The sequence below is a fragment of the Hippoglossus hippoglossus genome, chromosome 16 (assembly GCF_009819705.1).
Source record: "Hippoglossus hippoglossus isolate fHipHip1 chromosome 16, fHipHip1.pri, whole genome shotgun sequence".
In the NCBI taxonomy this organism is placed as follows: domain Eukaryota; kingdom Metazoa; phylum Chordata; class Actinopteri; order Pleuronectiformes; family Pleuronectidae; genus Hippoglossus; species Hippoglossus hippoglossus.
Window position 1 is genome coordinate 3,934,651 of NC_047166.1, and position 22,980 is coordinate 3,957,630.

General features: G+C 43.0%; 1 protein-coding gene across 1 annotated transcript in view; it reads left to right on the forward strand.

The window, feature by feature from the left end:
• LOC117776258 (raftlin-like) overlaps nucleotides 1-22,980 on the forward strand; it is an 88,321-nt gene that overhangs the window by 42,715 nt on the left and 22,626 nt on the right. Inside the window, exons 4-6 of the mRNA XM_034610047.1 lie at nucleotides 7,193-7,301; nucleotides 12,496-12,964; nucleotides 21,421-21,624. Coding sequence (XP_034465938.1) covers nucleotides 7,193-7,301; nucleotides 12,496-12,964; nucleotides 21,421-21,624 — 782 coding nt within the window. The remainder of the gene's footprint in view (nucleotides 1-7,192; nucleotides 7,302-12,495; nucleotides 12,965-21,420; nucleotides 21,625-22,980) is intronic.

The following is a 22,980-nucleotide window of genomic DNA, read 5'->3' on the forward strand; positions in this document are numbered from 1 at the left end:
TTTACTGTAATTGTGCCAGAGTTGAGCGCTGCAAGGCGTTGCGATGTTTCCTGTTTACTGTCAATCACCTGACGGCTGCGATTCAGACAGGAAAACTTGGTTCATCAGGACGGTCTGTTCATTTAAAGCTCAAGTTCAGATTTAAAAGATGAAAAAATATATATTACTCCATTACATCAAGTCCTTAAATAACTCTTAATCTGTCATTTCTATGGTGAAGGTCTGGTTATTACGTTTTGGCTTTTAAAACGACTTAGTTAAGGTTAAATTAAGATTGTGGTCATGATCAACTCATGATAATATGATGTAGTTAAAATAACACGTGCCAAAAAGTATGCAAGATAGGATTGAGCAGGTTTTTGCATTTGACTTTCATTCAATGGGCGAGTTTTGAAAGACTTTTGGATCAGTTGGTGTTTTCATCAACTGTCTTTATTACAAGTATAAGATATGACAACATCACACGATTAACCCTGATGCATCAGTATTCCACAAACAGGCTCCACTTCACATTCACCCTGTTTTTTTTAACGAGGGAATTTGCCCTTTCTGATCCACATGGACCCTGAGGTGTTTTTATCAGCTGCTATGGAGACAGAGATGGGGGGGGGGGGGGGACACGCAACAGTGGCCATGGGCTCGACTCCTCTCTGAGTGTTTTAGGGCTGTGGAGTGGAGTGGAGGTGTTTGATCCTGAGTGACAGTTTGACAGGAGAAGACGCTCGAGCAGGTATCACGACGTCGAGGTGTCATAAGAGAAATCTGTGGAGTTTTTGTTTTCACTTTTGTTTACGAGCATTTTAAGTTTGCTGATTGGATGTTTTTTTAACTGAAATATAGACGTATACTCTGGAAAGTGAAGCCAATGTAGACGACCAGCATAGGGAAACTTCACTGGTTGTCAGAAAGTCTGATTCTAGAAATCTATGAGAAAATGACTCAACTTTTCACTTGCTTTATAAAGTCAGGAAATATTTTCTTCTCAATCTTTAGTTTCAAGTCGTTTTTTCATAACTGCATGATGTTCATTTTGTGAATTATTTTCCAGTTTTGAGTCAAATAGACGACAAAGCACCGTATGCACGGGGGCATAGATACCGTGTGATTGACAGCTGGCACCATCCAATGGGTGCAGGTCACAGCGGTTCACAAACAAATGGGTGGCGTGTGCCGTGTGTGTGAACGGTGTGAGATGGCAAAATTGTGCATAGATGAGATGTATGAATGTGTGCGTCAGTGGATGAACGTGACTTGTACTGAAAAGCACTTTTAGAGGTCGTTTAGACTTTAACGCATATATGTAAATTCAGTCCATTCATCAATTTAACCAGGAGAGAAAGTCTCTGAACTTCCTCTGAGTCCGACATTATCTTATTCCTAAAACGAACGTGACTTTTACTTTTCCATAGATCCTTATAACTTTATTGTAAATGTGTAGACAAACGCTAGGACTGGATTGCACCTATTGTGGGGTGAGAAAAGAAAAACCAGCGACCACATTTCGGAAGGTCGTGTAGTTGAAATGCCGAGCGCCTTATCTCGCTTCCCTCGCCGCAGATTGTTTCCATTAGTAATCACCTCCCATGCTGTTGTGTAGAACACCTCAGGTTCACTTTCCTCGCGCACATACATCCGTGCAAACAGCCCGGTCGCTGTTCACCGCGGCAAAACCGGACCGCGGAAATATTGATTCTGCATGAATAGGCTGCAGCTGAATGGACTGCATATCGTTCTTCTTCTTTTTTAAGACACACTTGCCTTGCTCCGGAGAAAAAGACGCCACGAAGGGGGGGGGGGGGCAAAAATGAAAATCACAGCTGGGTGGAGAGAGCTGGGAACACAGAAGGAGGCTGAATGGGATTTTTTTTTTTTAAAAGGAGAGAGAGAGAGATATTGAGTGAAAAGGGCAGAGGAGTGTATGGTCCTTTCATGGCACCGGCCAAAAGCAGGGCCCGGGCTTTATCTCCGGCGTCTGTCACCGTGGAGACAGCTGCTCGCAACAGCACCGGCCCAGGGGAATCCAAAATCTGCAGGGGGAAAAATGAAGGAAGAGAAATAAGACAAGCAAAGCCTCTCCTCTCCTGAGCCTTTTTGCTGTCAGACCCTTGGAATCAAAAGAGAAACGAGGAGGCAGTTGTGGGGCGGTATGCGGCGAATGGGACTGAACGCATGACAGCGAGCAGCCATTCATCCGTCCGTCCAAAAGCAACTTCTTTTCATGACTGTACGGAAAAAACAAAAACGAAAAATCAAGGTGGAGGAGCCGACTGGTGAACAGCAGCTGTAAACGCGTCTTTATTTAACATGCACAGTCTGCGTGTGGACACAATCCCAGTCCCAGTCTCTAAAGTATAAGCCTCAGAGTGAAGGGCTCAGCCAACAAGGCACTTAACATGGAGGGGTTGATGCTGCAGGAGCCCGTGCACAGTCTGGAACTACACAGAGGTTGTGTACGTACAGCGGCATGTCATCTGTACATGTTAAAACACTGTCACCCGCCTGACACATCCGGTTAAGTGGGTTATAACTTTAGAAAAACCTTTTGACGGCAATTTGTCACTGGCGGCGACCGTCTCCCGGTTACAAGAAGAAGAGGAAGAAAAAAAAACTGCACTGCGGACAGAATGGATTGGACCGTTTGAAAATTTTAAATGTCAACTGTCAAATTTTCCCTGTGTTCAATTTGGTTTGCAATGGAATAGGGTTACAGTTCAGCAGGCAATGTCTGATGGGATATATTCATCATTATTGGGTAATTGCAAGGCGCTCCTGTGTGCTCAGGAAGAGAGATGGGCTGAGAGGGAGGAGACGGGTGGAGAGAGAGAGAGAGAGAGAGAGAGAGAGAGAGGTGATGGAGATGGTGGAAAAATAAAGGTGCAGACTCAAAAAAACCATTAGAGGGACTGGCTGTGGTGAAATTATTCATGAATGTGTGAAAATGGGCCATAAGAGGAGGTGCTCTATGTCATTAAAGCTCCGTGATGACAGAGTGCGAAACAGGAGTTTAGATGCTCTCTGTCGTCATAGCGATCGTGAGATATCTGACACAACTTTGTTCCTGATTCCAAAAGAACAGGAGCGAATTAACATTTTTCACCGAAGTTCATTGACGACAATTTGAATAATTGCGTTCAGCTGCAGACTTTCTTCCTGGAAGAGAAGAAAAGAAAAGCTTTTATCAGATGAGTGCGATTCACCTCCTTTCAAGTCATTTTCTGAGACGGGTGGCGTCAAAGTAATGATTTATAATGTTTTACCGGATGTGCACTTTTGTCACCGTCAGGCAACGACTACGTCTGAAAACACATCTGGTCTGACTCCTTGTGTCCTGTTGAATACGGTCCCGTGCATGAGAAGTGACGCACGTGTGATTTTCAGAAGCCGTGAGAGAAGGAGCGGGTCGTTAGTGCTGAAGTCTTTGAAAGCCCGTCTGAGTAATGCCTTTGTGAGGTAATTGCAAGTCAGTAGGTGGTTGGTTCTCTGAGTATTGATGAAAATGACGTGACATTTGAACAATTTCAAGGCTGAGTTAATTGTGCCTCTGAGTCAGCGTCGGTCAGTCTGGTCTGTTTGGTCTCAGCAGAGATATTTCTAAAGAGCTGTGTCATTTCTTTACAGACTTCTGTGGTTTCCTAAGGATTCAGGTGAATTTATACCTTTGTCATGTTGGAATTTGGGTTTTTTAGGCAAATATCTTGACAGCTTTTGGATTGATTGGTGTGAAAATTGATGAATAATCCCGACAAGATAAATTCAAAGAGTCTGGAGATGCCTTGACTCTTTAGTGCCACCAAGAGTTTTCACTTATTCTGTAAGACAATCTGACATTTCATTCAGAACCATGAGCAGGTCAAAGTTTTTCTTTTTGTAAATAGCTTTGGTTTATGTTCGAACATGAATTCCATTCCTGATACTGTTTAGTACAGAATCACAGAGTCACAGTTGTAGAACCAACTTCTTACTTTTGTACCAAATCTCAAAGTCTCCAGCAGTGGTCGTTAGCATGAGTGATGAGCAGACGAGTACAAGAGCAGCATCCGTAGAAAATCAATTAACAGAAAGACCAAGATAAATTTCTCTAACAAGCAAACATCTCAAGATTCAAATAAAATCTTTCTTCGTAGTTCCACTGTAAAAAAAGTAATATGTCACCACGGTCCCTTTTCATACCCCAATAAACACAAATTGGATGCGCGTTTACAAATGATGGAGCCGCCTCACAGATAAAGCAGATCCCTAAGCAAGCCATTATCAGGTAATGCACAGTTACCATGTGAACGTTCAGCTCCAGGGGGAGTGATTAGTCCAACACAAGATGTTCTACAGCGAAACAAAGCATGTGACCCATCTGTGAGCAGGCAAGAGGGGATGCAGTCTAGCAGGTGTATTCACCCAGGAGGGGGCGCCAGGTGGGGGGGGGGGGGGGCGGGCGGGCAGGCATTTGACACCCGTCTAACCACGCGAGGCCTCCGAGGTTGACAGCCAGCGCCGCACGCTGCATGAAAAGTCACCGTTTCACACAGAGAAGATGGACTGCAGGTGATGCGGCTGCTATTTTTAACCCGAGGCCTCCCCCCAGGACCGAGTGCACCGTTTGAATGGTTGTGCTCCGGCAGCTCTCTCCTCCTCTCTGATGCTCTGCCAGCTGAAGTCTCCCTCCATTCAGCTTCACTCCCCAAAAAGATTTATTCACCGTCTGAAAAGATGTGACAACATCTCCGTGCTAAAAATATTTTTTTTTACCGCACAAAATGACGGCAAATTATCACGCTTAAGTGCCAGTTTTTAAATTAAAAATCTCTCTGTGAAGCTCTGAATTACTTTCATTGTATTAGTAGATTATGAACGATGAGTTTTAATTCCTTCCCCAAAATAAATTCCTATCGTTATGAATCATTTTATTATCCTTTGAAGCTGCCTGTTAATTTGCAGCACCTGGGGGGGGGGGGGGCACCTGCAGACCCCTGAACAGAGCATTACCCAAACATGCTGTATAAGGTCTATTGTGCAACTGGGATCATTTATAATGTGAGGAAAGTAAACGACAGTGTGAAAAACGAGGAGCGCCGACTCTCAGCTGGAGTGTGTGAAGTCAGTCGGCCCAGTTCCTGCGACAGTGATGGACGCAAAGCGACGCGTGTCACCGACAGTGGAGTCAGGTGGTGGTGATGATGAGGGTGCAGTGATATGAGTCAGGGTCATTAATTGTTCCGTGAAGACTGACAGAAAGACTCAGGTCTGGATTTAGAGTAAATCCCGCGATGACTTTCAAACTGTGGGATTCTGATTTATTTGTTTTCACTCACACAATAAAGAACAATACAGACGTATTCTGACAACACAGACAGAAAAAAAACAGGTGAGGCCCAACAGAGAGACACAGTGAGAAGATGTAAAGACGCTCACTTTGCTCTGGGGATCCCTGTGAGTGTAGTGTAGACGAGTCTTTGTCTACAGACTCTATCAGTTTGGGAAAACTTTAAAGAGCCACTCCAGGGGCCTGGAGACTGCACTTTTTTAAGAGTGCACTTTTGTAAGGGAAAGCCTGTGTGACAAGCGAGGGGCTTAAAGTTTGAAAGATGGGTGTTAACCAGGCAGGGAGGGCTTAATGAAAGAGGCTATTGAGTTGCATCATGGGAAAAGCATGGACTCGTGTTTTTGTCGGGACTAACAGTCGAGATAACTCCCCTGTGACATCGCTTTTAACCATTTCATTTCTAAATCCGTCTAGTGGAAGTAACCACGTGAACATGAAATGTGCATTTCATGCGAAAAACAACAAATCAGAATCGGGGTTTATTGCCAAGTAGGTTTACACATGCAAGGAATTTGCTGTGGTGTGTTCGTGCAAGTTTAAGTATATAAAATATAACAACATGTAAAAATATGAAACGAATTTTCTTGAAAGCGTTTATGAATTTCTTTCTTTCTGAGATGATGAGATTGATTTTTATATCCGAAGCTAAATATGTAGCAGCATAAAGGAGGTAAAACATTATCCACAGGTTCAATAAAACAAATCCAACCACCAGCTCCCCTAAAGCTCATTAACACTTCATGTGCTTGTTTTCTATGGTTCTTTCACACCTGCCTTGTTTGGTCTGCAACTTTGGACTTTTCAGTTTAGTCGGAACCATAATAACAAGTTTTAAAGCTGCCTGAGACTCATGAAAAACATTATTCTATTCATTTTATTTAAAATATATGTAACTACAATATCAGAATTGACAACACATATCAAGTATCGTTGGATGAGTCATGTAAAAACAGCTTTAATCTGTTGTTTTATTTATGCATTTGTATTTTTGGAGATGTTACACCCTGAACACCTTCAGGATGCAAGACTTGTTTTCTTTCTATTTCCACAAGTTGTTAGTAGCTGATACACAAACGGCTCAATCTGCATCCAGTGACAGTGGGAAAAGAATCCCTGTGATAATGCATTAGGGACAAACTCTTCCCGTGAAACTGGAAGGTGAAAAAACAGCCTGTCACACAGACACCAGCTTGCACGCATGCATCTTTTAGCCTCTTGCACATCAGGTGTCCGTGTAAAGTCAGAGCTCACGCAGAGCACTCGCGCACACAGCCTCGCACACATGTACACACACAGGCATTACTGTAGCTGCACGCACACTGAGGGAAAGGGTGTGTGAGGCTCCTTCGCCTTGTCAACAGGATGAGAAGCTGAGAGGTGGAAGCTGGGGCATTAGTCTCCCCGGGGCTCGCTCTGGGATTTCCTCCAGAGGACAGAATGGGAAAATACAGCAGCATATAAATAGATTCTCCCGGCTCAGAAAATACTGATGGCCTCAGCGGTGAGGGCTGAGGGAGGGGAAGGGGGCGGCTGCATTGAATTTCCTGCTCTCTGTTCTCCCCATGTGTTTGCTTTCATCCGTGTGGATCTTTGTCTCACTTAAGTGTTTTATTGTATTTCCCCCCCCCGCCTCCCACGGGGCACCACTAACATTAACAAAGCTTCTGGAGGCAGTGTAATTTGTTGATAGGGGGTTATTTTTGCATTATAGATTTGTGTGTGAATAGCAAACTGTTCACAGATGCTTAATGTATATAATGTTATGATTTGAGAGGGTTCATGAACGTGTGCGGGTTAATGCATGGGCACCCTGAGTCCAGCAGGCTGACAGGCTGAAAACTCATTGTCCTCTCTCCCCCGCTGTGGTGCCTGCAGGGCGGAAAGGAGCCAGCCGGCGGGCCCACCGTACAAACTGCAGCTGGAGGAGTGTCTGACTGCCGGGCAGGTGCCCACCCCCGAGCTCATCCAGGGCTACGTCAAGAAGGTAAGGGGCCGCTTTGCAAATGCCAAGCTGAAGGTTTTGTCAGTTTGTGCCCAGCTGGAAGCAGAGATGGAACAGAAAGGGAGGGAGGACTGAGAGAGAGAGAGAAAGAGAAATGGTAATTGTCTTTATAAATAAATGGCGAGATGTGGATTCTAACATCAAATACTGAGTCAGAACATCTAAAGCATGAACATGTGTCTCTCAGGGCTCCATTGCCTCCATGCAGAATATAAACTAAGTTGTCTCCCAAACTGAAATGGCTTTGTTCAGCGCGTCACCTCGTCTGAAGGTCCAGAGGAACACGATGTTTGTTTACAACTGGATTTCAGCTAATCGAGCACATGGCTAAAAGTGCCGGCACACGGCTGTCGGGCTGCAGACGTTTAACAGCAGCTTGTCACAGAATGCTAGGAGCGGAGTGACAATAAAAGATTGTTTTTTAAACCTAATTGCCACTTTAAACATAACAAAGAAAACTGAGGATGTGTATATTTTTGTAACAGGTATGAATTAGTTGTTGCTTTGAAAATTTGATTTTGCAGCTTCTGCTCCGCGTTGACAGGATCCTTTCTGATCATTACATCTTTGAGGTTCAAAGCTTTTATTTGCTTGAGCCAGAGTAATAAACAAGATGTCAATTTGAGCTAAAAGCATAAACAGATCACAGTCGTGTCAGGACCGAGATCCTACATCTCAATCCCAAATTAACTTTATCATTATTTACACCAATTACATCAGTCAAAGTCAGACAGGAGGTAGTGGACGGATCAGCAGAGGCTCTTTCAGAGTAAAAGTCTTATGAAACCAATCTGTCGAAAATCATTTTTACAAACGTCAGACTCAACCCGAAACACCCGATTCGAAATTATAGACCCAAATTCAAAATGTGCTCACCACCGACTAATGAGCAGAAATACATTTAACTTGTACCTGCACTTCACAGTTCACACCTTCCAGCTCGCCTCTAAAGAACACGTTTCCCCTGCTGTAATGATGGCAGGAGGCAGGAGGTAATAGCAGGTCGGCTTGGATCCTTTTGAGTATTATACATATTAACACAGGGATAAGAGACCCTCACTATTATAACAGGACTCTACCTGACCTGATTATTCTTAATGTGATCTGGCCTTATTCAGGTCTTCGTCCAGTCTGGGGTAAAAGAAGTGGAGTGGACCTGTGGAGACCTGTAATTCAGCTCTTTGATTTCAGTGAAAGTGATAATACAGCAGTGCTGAAGTATTCCATTAGTCCAAAACTTGTGAAAGTGTAAGCAGCAAAATGTATTACGAAGAATAACCTATTTGAGGTTGTTAAATACTGATTACTGCGTTTCATAGTGTTGCAACCCCAGATTAAACTAGATCTAAATATTGTGTTTGTATTACCTGCAACACAATTCATAAAAATAAATTTGTATTTGTATGTTTGTCCCACACTCCTCATTTAAAAACACAAACATCTTCTTTAGGGTCTAGAACAGAGAAGATACACACAAAAAATAAAGGGAAATCTTAAGAAAATAAATTCTAAATGAACTTACAGAACTATTACATTGACTTGATAAAAAGCTTTTTTTAGGGCTTTTTCCAGATAACTTGCTAATCTATGAGTTTCATATGGAAACAGCCAACTCCGACAAAATCGATATCTTCACAAAATAAGTTAATCATAGGTTTAATGAATGTACTTGAGTAAAAAGTAGAAATATTTCCCTCTGAAAGGAAGAAGACTTATAAAGTTGCATAATGAAAGTGACGTCTGAGTACCTGAAAATTGGATTTGAGTACCTTACTTAAGCAAATGCACATTTTCCACCTGAGTTGGAGCGAGTTGGATAATTCATATAATTGTAAAGTTGAGTTATTTTCAGTCAGCCTCACAGACATCGTGGTGTGTGAGAATCTACTCCTGGCTTCATATAGAATAAATCATTTGCACGTATCACATTTTAAAATACAGTACGTTGCTCATTTGCAGTTCTCCCTGCAACGCATCTGAATGTACGTATGCAATACTCTAGTATTTCCCTAATGGTTCAAGGCTAATCACTAATTAGCAAACCAAATAATTTTCTATATCATCCATAGAGGAGATGAAAGCAGGAAAGATGTGAAATCCCAGCCTCCCCTTATCTGGAACTGACGCCACTGGTATGATGCTCTGATGTAGAAATGACAGCTCAGATGAAATACACGCTGACCCGCCTTCCTCCCTCGCGTGTCACTGACGCTGCGTCACCGCGATTCAACCCTCCTGCCTAATCTGTGTATTACCGACTGCTGCGCCGGCCTTTGAAGCCTCACTCCTGAACCTTTCTGTACGTTTTGCCCTTCGATTAGTCATGCAACCGCAGTCCTGTAGGACCTCATTACTGTTGGTTATCATTTTAATCTACTGAGCCGCTACAGGCCTGCTGGAGCAGGAGGAGGAGGAGGAGGAGGAAGAGGGGGAGGAGGAGAAGGAGGAGGAAGAGGGGGAGGAGGGGGAGGAGGCGAGGCTAGAAATCTATTAAAAAAGAAAGTGGACATGGATGAGTGGTGGAGGAGTGAGCGGAGAAGTCCATTCCCTTTCCGCCTCTCTTTCCACTTCTGTTTCTCTCTCTTTCTTCATCGCCTGTTTCATCCTCTCATTTTCTTTTCTCTCTCTCTCTCTCCACCACTGTCTCAATCTCCGCATCCATCCCTCTGCCTTTCCCCCGGTCATCTCCTCCCTCGCTCTCCCTACGCCTTGCTTAATCTCTCTCTCCGGGGTTTTCATCTTGACCTTCAGACACCTTCTCCTGGTGCCACTTTAATAACTTACGGGGGGGAAATAGGAAATGTGGTCTCAAGTCAAAATTGAAATGTTTTTTTTTTTTTTCGCTCGCACTGCGGGGCTGTTGATATTCATGCGGCAGAATGAGGGGAAGCAGCTTCCAGAATATTTTTCATCAAGTTTGTGCTCTGCATCATTTGGGTTAATGAACAGAAATTATGTGATGCTAAGTTTCATTCTCTGACCTCGAAACCTCGTTTTTCTGACCCGAGGTGGTTCATTCGGAGCCGCACTAACTTGTGTGAGAATATGAGGAGTTCAGAAGAATACTAATTTGATTTTATCCTCCTTTTATTCTATTATTCCCAGTTGTGCATGGGGGACACGGCACTGTAACTAAGAAGCAGTCTCATTTATAGTCAACTCCTTAGCATCCTTCAGATTCCCTTTAGCTGGTGTTCTTAACTTTTTAATTAAAAACTTATCTTAATCCACATCCTCTGATATACATGTCAAATGTAGCCTGTAGACATTTAATACACATGCTTGTGCAGCTTTAATCATCTCACTCTTGCTTTCTAAGTTTGATCTCATATGTTTAAGTTACAAGAAAAGCATAAAGTTCCATTGTATTGAATATATTTAGTAATCAGCGAATTAGAGCCCAAACAATGTATCACTTAGCTGAACAACATCAGAAAAAAAACAGTATAACAACTTTTATTCTGCATATTAAACAATGCAGACAGGATGTGTATTTATGTTTACATTTTATAACGTGTTTAATTTCCAAATTAAGTTCTATATACTTGGTTGTATTTGTGTTTTCTTCATTATTCAAAAATAAAGTTGCTTAAACTGTAAAATATTAAGCCACAGTTACATTTATTTGTCATTATGGTTTAATGAAGTCATAATAGGAATCATTGCCTAGATTTTATTTTTACTCTACATTTTGGCTGATTTATCAGTATCAAAAATGTTATTTAATCCGAATCAGCCCTGAAAAGATCAATATCATTCATGCTCTATAACTAATAGTTTCTCACCTTAATATGAGATCTAATTAGTTTTGATCATATGGTAAAACTGAGACTATTTGGTAATTGAATCCTTCTTCACTTATACAAACTCATGTGTTGTTGCTGCTTTATTGACATTTGCCTTGATGCTGCTCTGTTGTCAAGATGTCCCGAAAAAAAAAAAAGAAGAAATCAAGTGCGAATGTTTCTACTTTGTCATACAAGAGATTTAATGGAACGACAATCATGGTAATAATAAAATAATAATGGCACTAAAAATAAATCCAATCATTACAGCCCACTATTTGAATCTTCTGTGCCATCAACTGCAGCGACATTAGACAGTCAAAGCCATTCATCTCTCCCTGCGACTGCCTGCATTACCATTAAATGAGATACAACAGTTGCTTTCTTTTATCTCTGCAATTCCATTTCAACATATTGGTATGAGGAATATGATGCGGAAGCACTCAGAGAGCATTCACTGATATTAAACAATATGGCTGCAAAACAACGTGGCTGTTTTCCAATTTAATTTCATAGTGAATAACCTGCGATTTGATTTGATTTTTATTCTCTTCCCTCACTGGGGCTCAAGATAGAGACGTGCGCCCCCTCGGCTCGTGGGCCGGGGCAGAACTGGGAGAATGGGCGTCATTAACATTCTCTGACAGTTAACATTTCAATCTCGCTTTGTGGCAGAATCCTAATATTGACAATAAAGTGCCAGATGACAATAAGACACGGAGAGAGAGAAAGAGGGAGAGAGAATAAAAAGTGGAGCGATGGATTTGGGATGCGGCCCGGGCCTGACGAGGGTTGCGGCCGCTCCGATCCAATCAGCAGCTGTGTGATTGGAGAATCTGCTGGAGAGGAACAAAAAGAAACGAGGAACAAATGAGATCGAACAGATGCAGAGGAGTCAACAATTCAATTTTTGGATAACTGATGTTTAACTATTTCTGAAAGTTTGGGTTCAGTTTGATATCTCCTGGGAAATATGTTCCGCTTCGGAGCTTCGTCTTTTGCATTTTTGGCGTTTGCCTGATGCGTCAAAGCCTAAATCTGATTGCAGCTGCAGCTTCACGACCGAAACATCCAACAATCTAATCAAATCAACTAAATCAACAAAAAATTATGTATTTTCATCTGCCTGTCAATTTACCATTTAGTGGACTAATCTTTTAGTGTCTAAAATGAAAATTGTTTGTTTGGCCCTAAATCCCGAAGATATATGAGAAGGTAAATAAGTAAATATCCACATTTGAGAAGCTGAAAGAGAGATTTAATCAAATTAAATGTATTGATTTCACATCATTTATCTGACTAATCGTTTTAGCTCTTATCAAATCAAAAAGCAGCAATTTTTCATTATCGTTCTAGCTTTTAAATTTTGTTTTATTTCTTGCTCCCAACAGCAGATCCAGGATGCCGCTGACCAGGGGGTGAAGTTTATTGGATTTGTCCAGGAGCCCTACGGGGCCCCATGCACCACCATCAGAGAACCAGACACCCCCTCCCTCTCCCTGCACTCCAGCCCCAGCTCGTTGCTCGGTTCCTTGGGCAGCTGCAGCCCCTCGAACCCCTCGAGTCCCACGAACCACGCAGAACCCGGAGCTGAGGCTAAAACGGCCGCGGACAAAGAGGGAGGCGGGGAACCCTCGTGCGAGGCCCTGGAAGGAGCGCCGAGCGGGGAGAAGAATCACAGCGAGAACACTGGGAACCATTCGGGGAGCCGGGTGGGGGCCGAGGTCTCGCCTGCTACGTCTCCAGTATCAGAGCTGGATGTGGAGCTGAGGGAGGAGAACTCGCCGTGTCACAATAACAACAAAGACGGTGGCACAGAGACAAAGGAGCGGCCGAGATACCGGCAGCGGAGAGGCGACGGTGAGTGGTTTCCATGGTTACCATCATAAACTCAACCTAAAATGAAAATCACATGTCGAGCAGAAAGAAAAAATGGAAATGTGGGATTTAAAATCTTCTATACGCCACCACCGAAGAATGAATTAGGTTATTTGCATATATTTACAGACACATTTTATTAGTAAAATTTGATATTTCAGATTCTACTGGGCCACTTTTTACAAAACGTGTAGAGATTAAAGGGTCAGTTCACCCAAATAACCACTAGAGCTTTGCTGATAGTTCCTGTTTTATGTGTCCAGGATACTGATACTGTATCTGTACAACCTGGACACAACAGAGGAGTGAGACACAGCTCCTACAGCTAATCCACGAAAAATACAGTCAACTGTTTTTAATATATCTTCTGTATGACCCAGCTGGTCACAGTGAGGTCAGTGGATTTCACCTCAGCAGCAAATATCTCAAATCCTATTGTCTTCTTTGTGAAATGGTCGAACTGAGCCTTTAAAACAAAGCTGCAGCAGTCTTCTCGATGGGCGGGCTATAATTAAAGGTCAGATTTTCCGACTTGAAAACTTTACAAGACTCTTAATTCCAAATGACACGAGACCGGCGACTGGTACACCAGCTATCCCTGTGAATTAAACAGAGAGGCATAATGAGGAATAATAATTACGATAATTAAAGGTCAAAGCTTCAAGCTGTGAAGAACAATGCGTAGCCGCTGCTCCGCTCTGAGCTCGGGATCTCAGGCCGACGCTCACGCTCCTGCATCACTTAGACACTGTTGTCCGAGCATCTTTAAGTAAACACAGGCTACATCCATACGACAGACATTAGAACAGAGAAGTTAGGAAATGCTAATAGTTTTAGTTTGAAAACTCTAGTGCTGACGATGACGTATCACAACCGCTTGCTCATTGGCTCTTTTCAGTCTCCTTCGCTGATTCGTCAGGCTCCTATCACATGACCCCCGACAACCTCGGCTACCAGTGTAAAACACAACATCGATAATCGATAACGAGCTTTGCCGACCCTGTTGTCTTAAATTCTGCATTTTACAACGATACAACTGTTAACGTGAGTAGTAGACAAGCTAGTATTCAAGTATTTCCTGTTTCCACGGGCACGCACATGCCCAGAATATACGAGGGGTCCTATGAAGTTTGTTTATTTGAACAGGGATTAAAACTGATCCGGAGCCATAGTTTGAAAAACGCTGTACGAGTTTTGTGTTGCGTGTTTGAACACATTCACACCTGTGAGCGTCGTCATCAAACCACAATCAGCTCCTGGTCCCAGACAAGATATCACAGTTGGGTGATGAAATCCCTTGCTCAAGGGCATCACTACAAACGGTAGCTTCTCGTGTTCGCACATTCAGAGACTCCCAGTGACAGCCTCTAATCGTGAGCCAATATCTTTCTAGATATCAGTGTGACTGTGCTTCGTTTGAAGCCGTACCTTTTGGCTGTTTGACTAAAGAACGGCGTGGTGCCGTAGATCCCTCTTGAAACACTTGGCAACTGAGGAGGTGTCATTTCCCGCTATTGCCTCAATCTTACACAACAATGTGCCGCCTTGGGATATAATCCTCTTTATCCGTTACACAGAAAGAATCATATTATAGCTGCGGTGCATTGAAATTCACACTAACAGCTGATGAGGCAGGGAGTCTGTGAAATTCACCACAACCGCTTTTTGCCGGGTTATTTTGTATTTCTTCGGAATCTGCAAAATTTCATGGCTCGCTTGCCGTCTTCCCAGAAACGAGCCGTACACAGCTACACCTCTATGAGTTATTCATGATAGCACTGGTGTCGAAATTAGCTGAGACATTTATAGTTTCAACTTTATTCGAGCATTTCGGATTAACAGATGGAGACGCCCACCACTCTCCTCCTCCTCCTCCTGCTCCTCTCTCGTCCTCGCACAAATAACTATTTGTGATGTGTTTCGGGGGAAATGTGCAAACTGTGCATTAGACACACGTCCCAGTGGGAGTGTTAACGTCTGTGTGTCTGTGTGTGTGTGTGTGTGTGTGTGTGTGTGTGTGTGTGTGTGTGTGTGTGTGTGTGTGTGTGTGTGTGTGTGTGTGTGTGTGTGTGTGTGTGTGTGTGTGCACCTTATGTAGAGTTTGTAATGCGATTAGGTTCAAAACACCTAATACTCGGTGATGCATAATGACTGTCGTCTTTGGTGTGTGTGCTTTGTGCTTCTGGTCGCGTCCTCATATATATATGCATATAAGTGCGGTAACACACACTTGGCATCACAGCAGACCACGGCCCACTGGTCCATCTGGGCCTCCCTACAGTGCATTTTGCAGTGAGATAATCCCCCATCGCCTCGTCCTCTACCTCCCTCAGCTTCGCAGCTCTCTCCTCAACCCCCACCTCCACCGCCCCCAAATCGCTCTGACAACGCCAGCAGCAGCGGAGTAGCAGCCAGCCGGGGCGGTAAGGGAGCCTGCCAAGCTGCCATGTCCCTCTCTGCTAATGCCCAGTCTGCCGAGGAGGCCCAGGAGTCTCGGACACTGCTGGCTTGTCCACGCTAATCCTCAGATCTGGAGGTGAACGCTCGCGCGAGTGCTGGCAGCCGAGCTGGCGAAAGTCTGCGGCTTTCTTGATAAAGGAACACCATCGCCGAGACCGTGGCCCTGGATAGAAACTGAGCCGTTAAGTGTGGGGACTGAAATGCTTGGACAGTTCGCGGAGGAAGGGATTCTGTGTGGCGGAGCAAATGAAAAGTGTAGCGTGGTTGTAAAAGCCGTACAAGCAAGTCTGGATAAGACGAGTCTGTCTCATAAAAGTTAAAACTAATTTGCATGAGCGGGGAAAAAAAAAAAAAAAGGTTTTGTCGGAAATGAAATGCCAAGTGGATTATTTTTTTTATGAAGATACAGAGGAAACATTTGGACTGAAACTACTAAAGCATGAGAATCACTTGTGTGGTTATGTTTAGGCAACTCGAAGCACATAGATCAGAGTCAGGCGGAGCTCACAGTGAAAGAGTCGGTGATAGCTTGAACTATAAGATCGAACACGCTGACCTTTTCAATATGTAAGTTAAACCACATCTGCCCTAATCATGACCAAAGGTTTCAGCTGCCTCCTTTGTTTTAATACGTCCAAGTGTCCAGTCTGTCCTTTTCTATTATTTCCTTATCTATAAGAGTGAGGAGTTATTGATTTCACATTCAGATTTTCTTATACTTTCACTTTCTTATGTACGTGCATTTGCTTTTCTTCTTTAAGAGTCTTGTATGGGCGGTTTCATGCACTTCCCCCCCTGCACAACGTTATTTACACACTCAGCTGACACACCCACAACAGAGCTGAAGCTTTTTGAGTGCAAACGCAGGGTTTAGAGTGAAAACGTTGCAAAATCTAAACTTGAAATTAAAGTCCTGCTCTCAAAACGCTCTCTAATAAAGATAGGAGGGAATAAAACATAATTGTTAATCAACTATATGCGTATATAAGAGTATATTTTGTAGGAAATGATGTTGGGTAGATGTTGTGCAGGGGATGTCATGAAATTGAAAGTGAAAATGCAGGAGAAGCTCAACCAAACATCTAATAAAAGGGGATATTGATGCACAATCGACATTCACAGATGCCGGGGGAAGTTTCTTCACACCACTACAAACCTTTAAGCTTTAAACAAACTGCACAACATGAAGTAGAGACCTTTTATCTCAGAAATAATCCTGACATACATCAGTCTGAAGTCGTCGTCAGTTTGCCAGAGGAGTCTTTTCAGCCGCTCGCTCTTTATCCTGGAGATCAGTGTTATCTCTGCTCAGATGGGATCAGTGTCCAGCTCCTCAGATTAGAAGAGAGAAGAAAAAAAAATTAAAACCGACATCGAAATGATGACACGTCACGCTGGAACGCCACATCGCCAAGATCGCGTCGAGCCGCCCGACCTCGTCAGTTGGACGGCCGAGCTGCTGTCAGATCAGCCTTTGATGCAACTCGCTTCCAACATCCTCATGACACCCAGAAGCTCGTTTTCTCGCTGGCCCGGCGGCTCGATCGACAACAAGCGTCAGGTCAGCCGCACAGACTCTATTCTCCGAGGCTTAGCAGTCGTCTGTTGATGTAATGAATTCATGTGATGAGGTTCAAAGCACTTGCATGCACGCCTGTGTGTGTGTGAGAGAGAGTGTGTGTCTGTGTGTGTCTGTGTGTATGAAAGTAGATCTATAAATATTAATTAATTAGGGCATTAAGTAAGATTTTACTTCCAGGCCTGTAATATTTCTCAGAAACATTAATAAAGTCATTGATTAGGAACAATGAATTTGCCGTAAGGTGACATTTATGGCTTTAATATCTTGTTCTTGCTATAAACGCCAAAAAGTGAATAACGCTGCCGTCTTATTACCTCTTTTTAATGGTGAATTATCACCTCTCCGCCAGATCTTGGCTGTGGAGAGATTAAATATGTTTTTTTTTTATAATCTTTGCATATCATTTGCAGACCGCTCTGGCACAAGTGGTGACCTTGAGCGGGAAGATTTATTTTAGAGATTTACGTTTTTTTGTCATGGAGCTCATGAAAGACCCACTATTACCTAACCTTACGTTCTTCTTCATCATAAAATATCAGCTCGTCTGCAAGTTTTATAGTTTTAGATATAGAGTTATTATTCTAAAGCATCTAAAACATGAACATGAAACTGGTTTTAAATCCAGATTCACACAGGGAGGAGGCAGTGAACCTGCAACCTTGTTATTATTTTGCAGAAAATCACTTTATCTGCGAGGAGGTTGAGGCCTCGGGGCCAAAGATGGCAGCTACATGCTTTCCACTTCGCCTAGATCATTTCAAAATGTGATTTACTCTCACGTGTGCAAAACCAAGTGCAACAAGCCAGCTCATACTGTATTGTCTTATTTCTTCATCTTTAGGGGTTTTATTAATATACTGTCACTTTAATTAGAACAGTTTATACCCGTGTAATTACCTCAGAGGTTATATCCTTTGGTTGGTTTGTTTATAAGGAAGATTATGCAGAAACTCACGGGCGGATTACCATGAAACCTGGAAGATAGAGCTTTTTCTACGTTTTCACCAGTGTCCTTGGGAATAATTCGTGGATCCTCAGGTTTAAGGGACTGATATTTATGAGCATGGGAAATATGGTGCAGCTTGAACTGTTGGGCTTTGGTGGAGAACAATCACCGACTCGTATTTGAAATGAAAACATTGTTAGTTTGCAGAGTGGCACGTGCTCTTCTTTCCTTTATGATGCACTGCACCAACGCAACTGGCCAATCGCAGCCCACCCTGAAACAAAAGATGTCAAGGTAACATTAAGGTAAACTCAGTGATTCTTTGAGGTTTTTCATTTTCACTTTGCAGTTCGTCTCAGGTTCAAGATATCTGCACATCAAGAGACAGATTTCCATGGAAAGTATTTCTGAAATACTTCAGAATACCAGATAAACACAAAGCTCCAGTTTCACTTCCTAGTATTTTAGTACGTGTCCAGTGTGGTGGACGTCAGCTGGACAGATTTCTTTATGCCTCGGCATATCAATAATGAAGGGCTGTCTTCTTATCTTCTATTTCAGTGGTTTCCCTGCCTGTTTGGCCCTGCTGTACTTGCCCTTAGGCAAGGCACTTAATCCTCGACCGTCTGTGTGCAGTGTATCCAGTGCACTGCAGAAAAGATGTTTGCTGACAAATAAAGGTTAAAAAACAAGCCATATATCCTCTGCCTGCATAACAGGCGCCTTGGTGCCATGGCCACAGAATAATTAGGCTATAATGAAATATAATGCATGAAAAACTCAAAGCTCTCACGGAGCAAACAGACAATATCGTGAGGAGAGCAGAGGGAGGGGAGCGCGTTTCTTGCTTGTGGCTGTTATTTGCTGACGTGCTTTTCTATAAATCTGACCACTGTCTATAAAAGCCTCATCACTAGAGGTGGAACAATCTGTGTTAAATATGGTTTAACGCTGTTTCTTATCTTGTTACGCTGCGATTGCAGATATTCAGAGCTGTGACCCAAAGCTTTTCTAAATCAGTAAACATGACACAATAGAAGCCGGCGTCCTCATGACCTGCCTGAAGCTGCCTGCGATTCCTGGTGCAATGATTCACGGGGACCAATTCTTTGTGATGCATCATCTCCGGGCTTGTTCACATCAACTGTAAACCAGCTAATATCATACAAATCCCCCAGACACGATTCGCCGTTAGGAAATGTGTTGTTGTGGCGAGTTGTGTGTGTCGAAAGGGGAAGTTGTGGCGTTGTCCGGGATTTGTTTGCCATATTGTGCTCGGTGTAACACGGGTAACACAGGGAGGATGAGGGGAGTGAGTGAGTGTGTGTGTGTGTGTGTGTGTGTGTGTGTGTGTGTGTGTGTGTGTGTGTGTGTGTGAGCGTTCTGCTGTGATTCGACTTTTCTCAAGAGTGACAAATGATAAGATTTAGAGAATTTGGTGGCCAGCTGTCACATCACTCAGACGAGCCAGACAAGAGATGGTTGTATAAATGATTCATTCTTCCTGGGTGTCTGCCGGACGGATGGACGGCTGGAGGAACCAAAGCGACTGAGCCATGACTCCCTCTGCCGCCACCGCCACCGCCGCCACCCCTCGTCAAAGTGTGTGTGTGTGTGTGTGTGTGTGGGTGGACAGGCGGGTGGCTGTGCTGCACATTCTGCTCATCCATCTGGTTCACTCGGGGTATGACAGTTCGACATTTGCATTCGAAAGAAAAGGGGGAAAAAATCTAACCGGGCTCCATTTGAATTGCTTTCTGCCCGATTCAGACCTCGCTCACATCTCGTGTGTTTGTTTGTTTTTTTCACGGCCAGGCGGAAGCAAATATTTCGCTCACTCACTCACATCACAACAAATAAAAGTCTTTCCACTTTGATTTAGTAGGATATGAGCGAGGAGGAGTGACATACGTGCCGTGGGCCGATTTCCAAGCCTGTTTCCCTCTCGTGAGGCTGCATCGCTGCATTATGTATATTTCTGCTTGATGTAAACAACGGTTAGCTGGAGAGCTTTTAATGCATTATTCAAGGTTATACTATTAATTGTCTCGGTTACAATGAAACGGTCCCTTTTAAGTTCTGCACCGTCGCGTTGCATCACTTCTGCAGAACATTAAAAGGAATATAAGGATGATGTGAAGCAGGAATACGCCCAAATTGATCTTCATTCACTTCACGTTTGTTGTTGTGGAACAAGAATCGCTTGGAAACAGGCATCGGCTCTGGAAGGAGATTTCCTGCATGTTTGTGAGCTCAGTGCAACACAGATCTCATCCTGTTTCACTTTTTCATGCCTCGTCTATTTGGCACCTGCCAAGTTAAAACTTTAGTTTGTGATATGATAATAATGCTGAAGGTTTAATTATAGTTTCTTACATGCAAATGTGTCCTGTCCTGCTTGCACTGGACACCAGAAATGAATATACAACACATGCAGAACTCAGCACATGCATCTTTAATTGCTTCTGTAAAAGTCCTAGAAATAAAGAATACCACTGTGCTGCAAGTTACATAATAAGAGTCTGAGGAACTTAATGACGACTGCAAATATAATGCACTGAAGTTGTTACGTAAATTTACTGTATTAATCACTGCAAAAAAAATATAAAAAATCACATCTGGACCCTTTGAGACAAACCAGACAACTGACGTTTAAAAACTGACAAGTCGGGGTCAAATTTGATGGAAGGTCTCGGCTGCTGTTTTTCGTTTTCGGCTGAGTATGTCTAATTTTAGTCGACTACTTTTGTGTCAATGCTGCCCTATTTATCGAGCTCAGCTTTTTACAATTGTTTCCAAGGACCCGTGCAATCTGTCCTCTGCACCAGGCTGTTTCTTTTATATCATCCATCTTCATGAGGATAAATTTCACCTCTGAGATTTGCACAAGACGGGAAAATCGTCTGAAATCAAGAATGTGCTCGAATTGTTGTTTTTTGCTGTTTATGGCTGATGACCACAAACCCTGCGGCCAAGTCTCTTTTTGGCCAAGAATCGTGTTGACGGTCCACACGTTGGCTGAGTTTCCCCTGGTTTCTTATCTCATAAAAAAATAAATGCACTTCAAATTGATTATTACCACATTGGATGTGTGGTTCGTGCTGAAGAGTCACAGGAAAATATTTTCTCCAAAGTCTTAAAAGAGTGTTTTTTTTAGTATTTAAAATGCATCATATTGCAGCTTAACTCTGCTGATAGTTCTCAAAAAATATATAGATTTAAAAGAAATCTCTCATTCAACCCCTTTAATGGGCCATTACACTAAAATGTTCTTGTCCAATAAAGTGTTGTAGCAGAAAATCCACTTTAAATTGTGGCCTGTGTCTAACAGAAGTTCAATTCCCCCGCAGTAAATAGTGTGATTATTCCACCAAAGGCTTCATCGCTGTTGTCACATCCATTAAAGTGAAATCAATGACAAGACACTTGTTTTCTGTCGCGTCTCCTCAGGGGCGGAGCTGCTGGCTCTGTACAACCACCCGCCCGTGCGAGAGGGCCAGGTGAAGTACTACACCGTCAAGGTGCCGCTCCGCGTCCAGAACTGTGACGAGGGCGTCAAGGGCGTGGAGGCCAACTGGCTGGACCACATGACCCAGCACTTCAACAACGGAGCCTCGCTGGTCGATGGATACTTCCACCTGGGCAACGTGAACAGTAAGTGGGACTTGTCACTTTCAGGAAAACGTTACTCACACGTACTGATTTAGTTTATATCTCACACAGAGTCCAACACATCAAAATATATAACACAGTTTGGTTTTCCACCTCCCATTAGAGTTATTAGAAATTAGAAAAGGTTCTTTATTTCTATCAGAGATTCACCAGTTAGCATCAAGCAGGTCAAAAGTCACATCGGCCTTTATAAACATACAAAACCAGTGGCAGGTAATGGTGCATCTCGCCCTGTGTGCTGTTAATTATACATTAGAGGGTTTTCATTATCAACCAGAAATCAATCAAAGCTATTTAAACATATGACTGTGTTGATGCATCGTCTGCCGGTGTCAGGAAGTGAAGGATTTTTCAAACTGCAAACACACTTGCTAGATAAGTGCAGAGGTTTGTGGCTGAACTGATTTTGTGATATTAGCTTTGAGTTGAACGATGTGAAAAAGGTTTCCCTCGTGGTGTCAGACCCACTGAGACTCAACTCTGCAGCTTCACTCAGCCTTTAACCTGCTTATCTCATTGTTTTGCTCCTCTGGTCAACACACAGTTTAAAATTGGAGTTTACGACGTCTGCCAGCTCCACACAGAAAACTGCACACGGCTATTTCTAAGAAGCAAAACAAGTTTTCACCCCCTGTTCAATCAAAACATATAATATGTATAGATTCATTCAGGAGATAAGAAGCTTGAATAATGTGATGCTCATGTCTTAAGGAGCATTTATGTTTGTTTTTGTTTTATCCATAAGTGAAATTTCCAGACACAGTCAAAATCTAAATGACAGATTTGCTCAAATTTGCTTTGGCGCCACCAGCAGATCAAGGTTTTCACAAAATATCTCAACGTCTACTTGATGGATTGACACTTGGTTGACATTTGGTTGAATGACATCGAATTTGGTTTATGAAAATCTACTTATAATAACTAATGGCACAACTCAAATAAAAAGGCGACCACGGAAAACGTCATACCTGCTTAGCTCAGCATTTGCATGTCCTTGTTGGCATTCGTCTCCAACTCCCATGACTCCTCATTGTTTCATTGCAGTTGCTTTAACTTTTGCATGAAGTTAACATCCAGCTCCTGGTGACATAAGAACCCGTCATTGTAATTTGGTCAAACTGAGCCACAGCAGCAGCATCAGACTGTAAAAAAGATCTGAATATATCTGCATCATCTTTCTTTTTAAAAATGACAAAAGGCTGAACTCCGCTTCACCAGCGTGCTGCGTGGCAGACGTGACGGTTCCTCTGCTCCCCCGTGGAAGCCGGAGTTAAAGGAGATTTTTCCATCTTTTTAAAAACAGTTTCATGTGTTGGGTTTTCCCTTCCTCCTCCATCA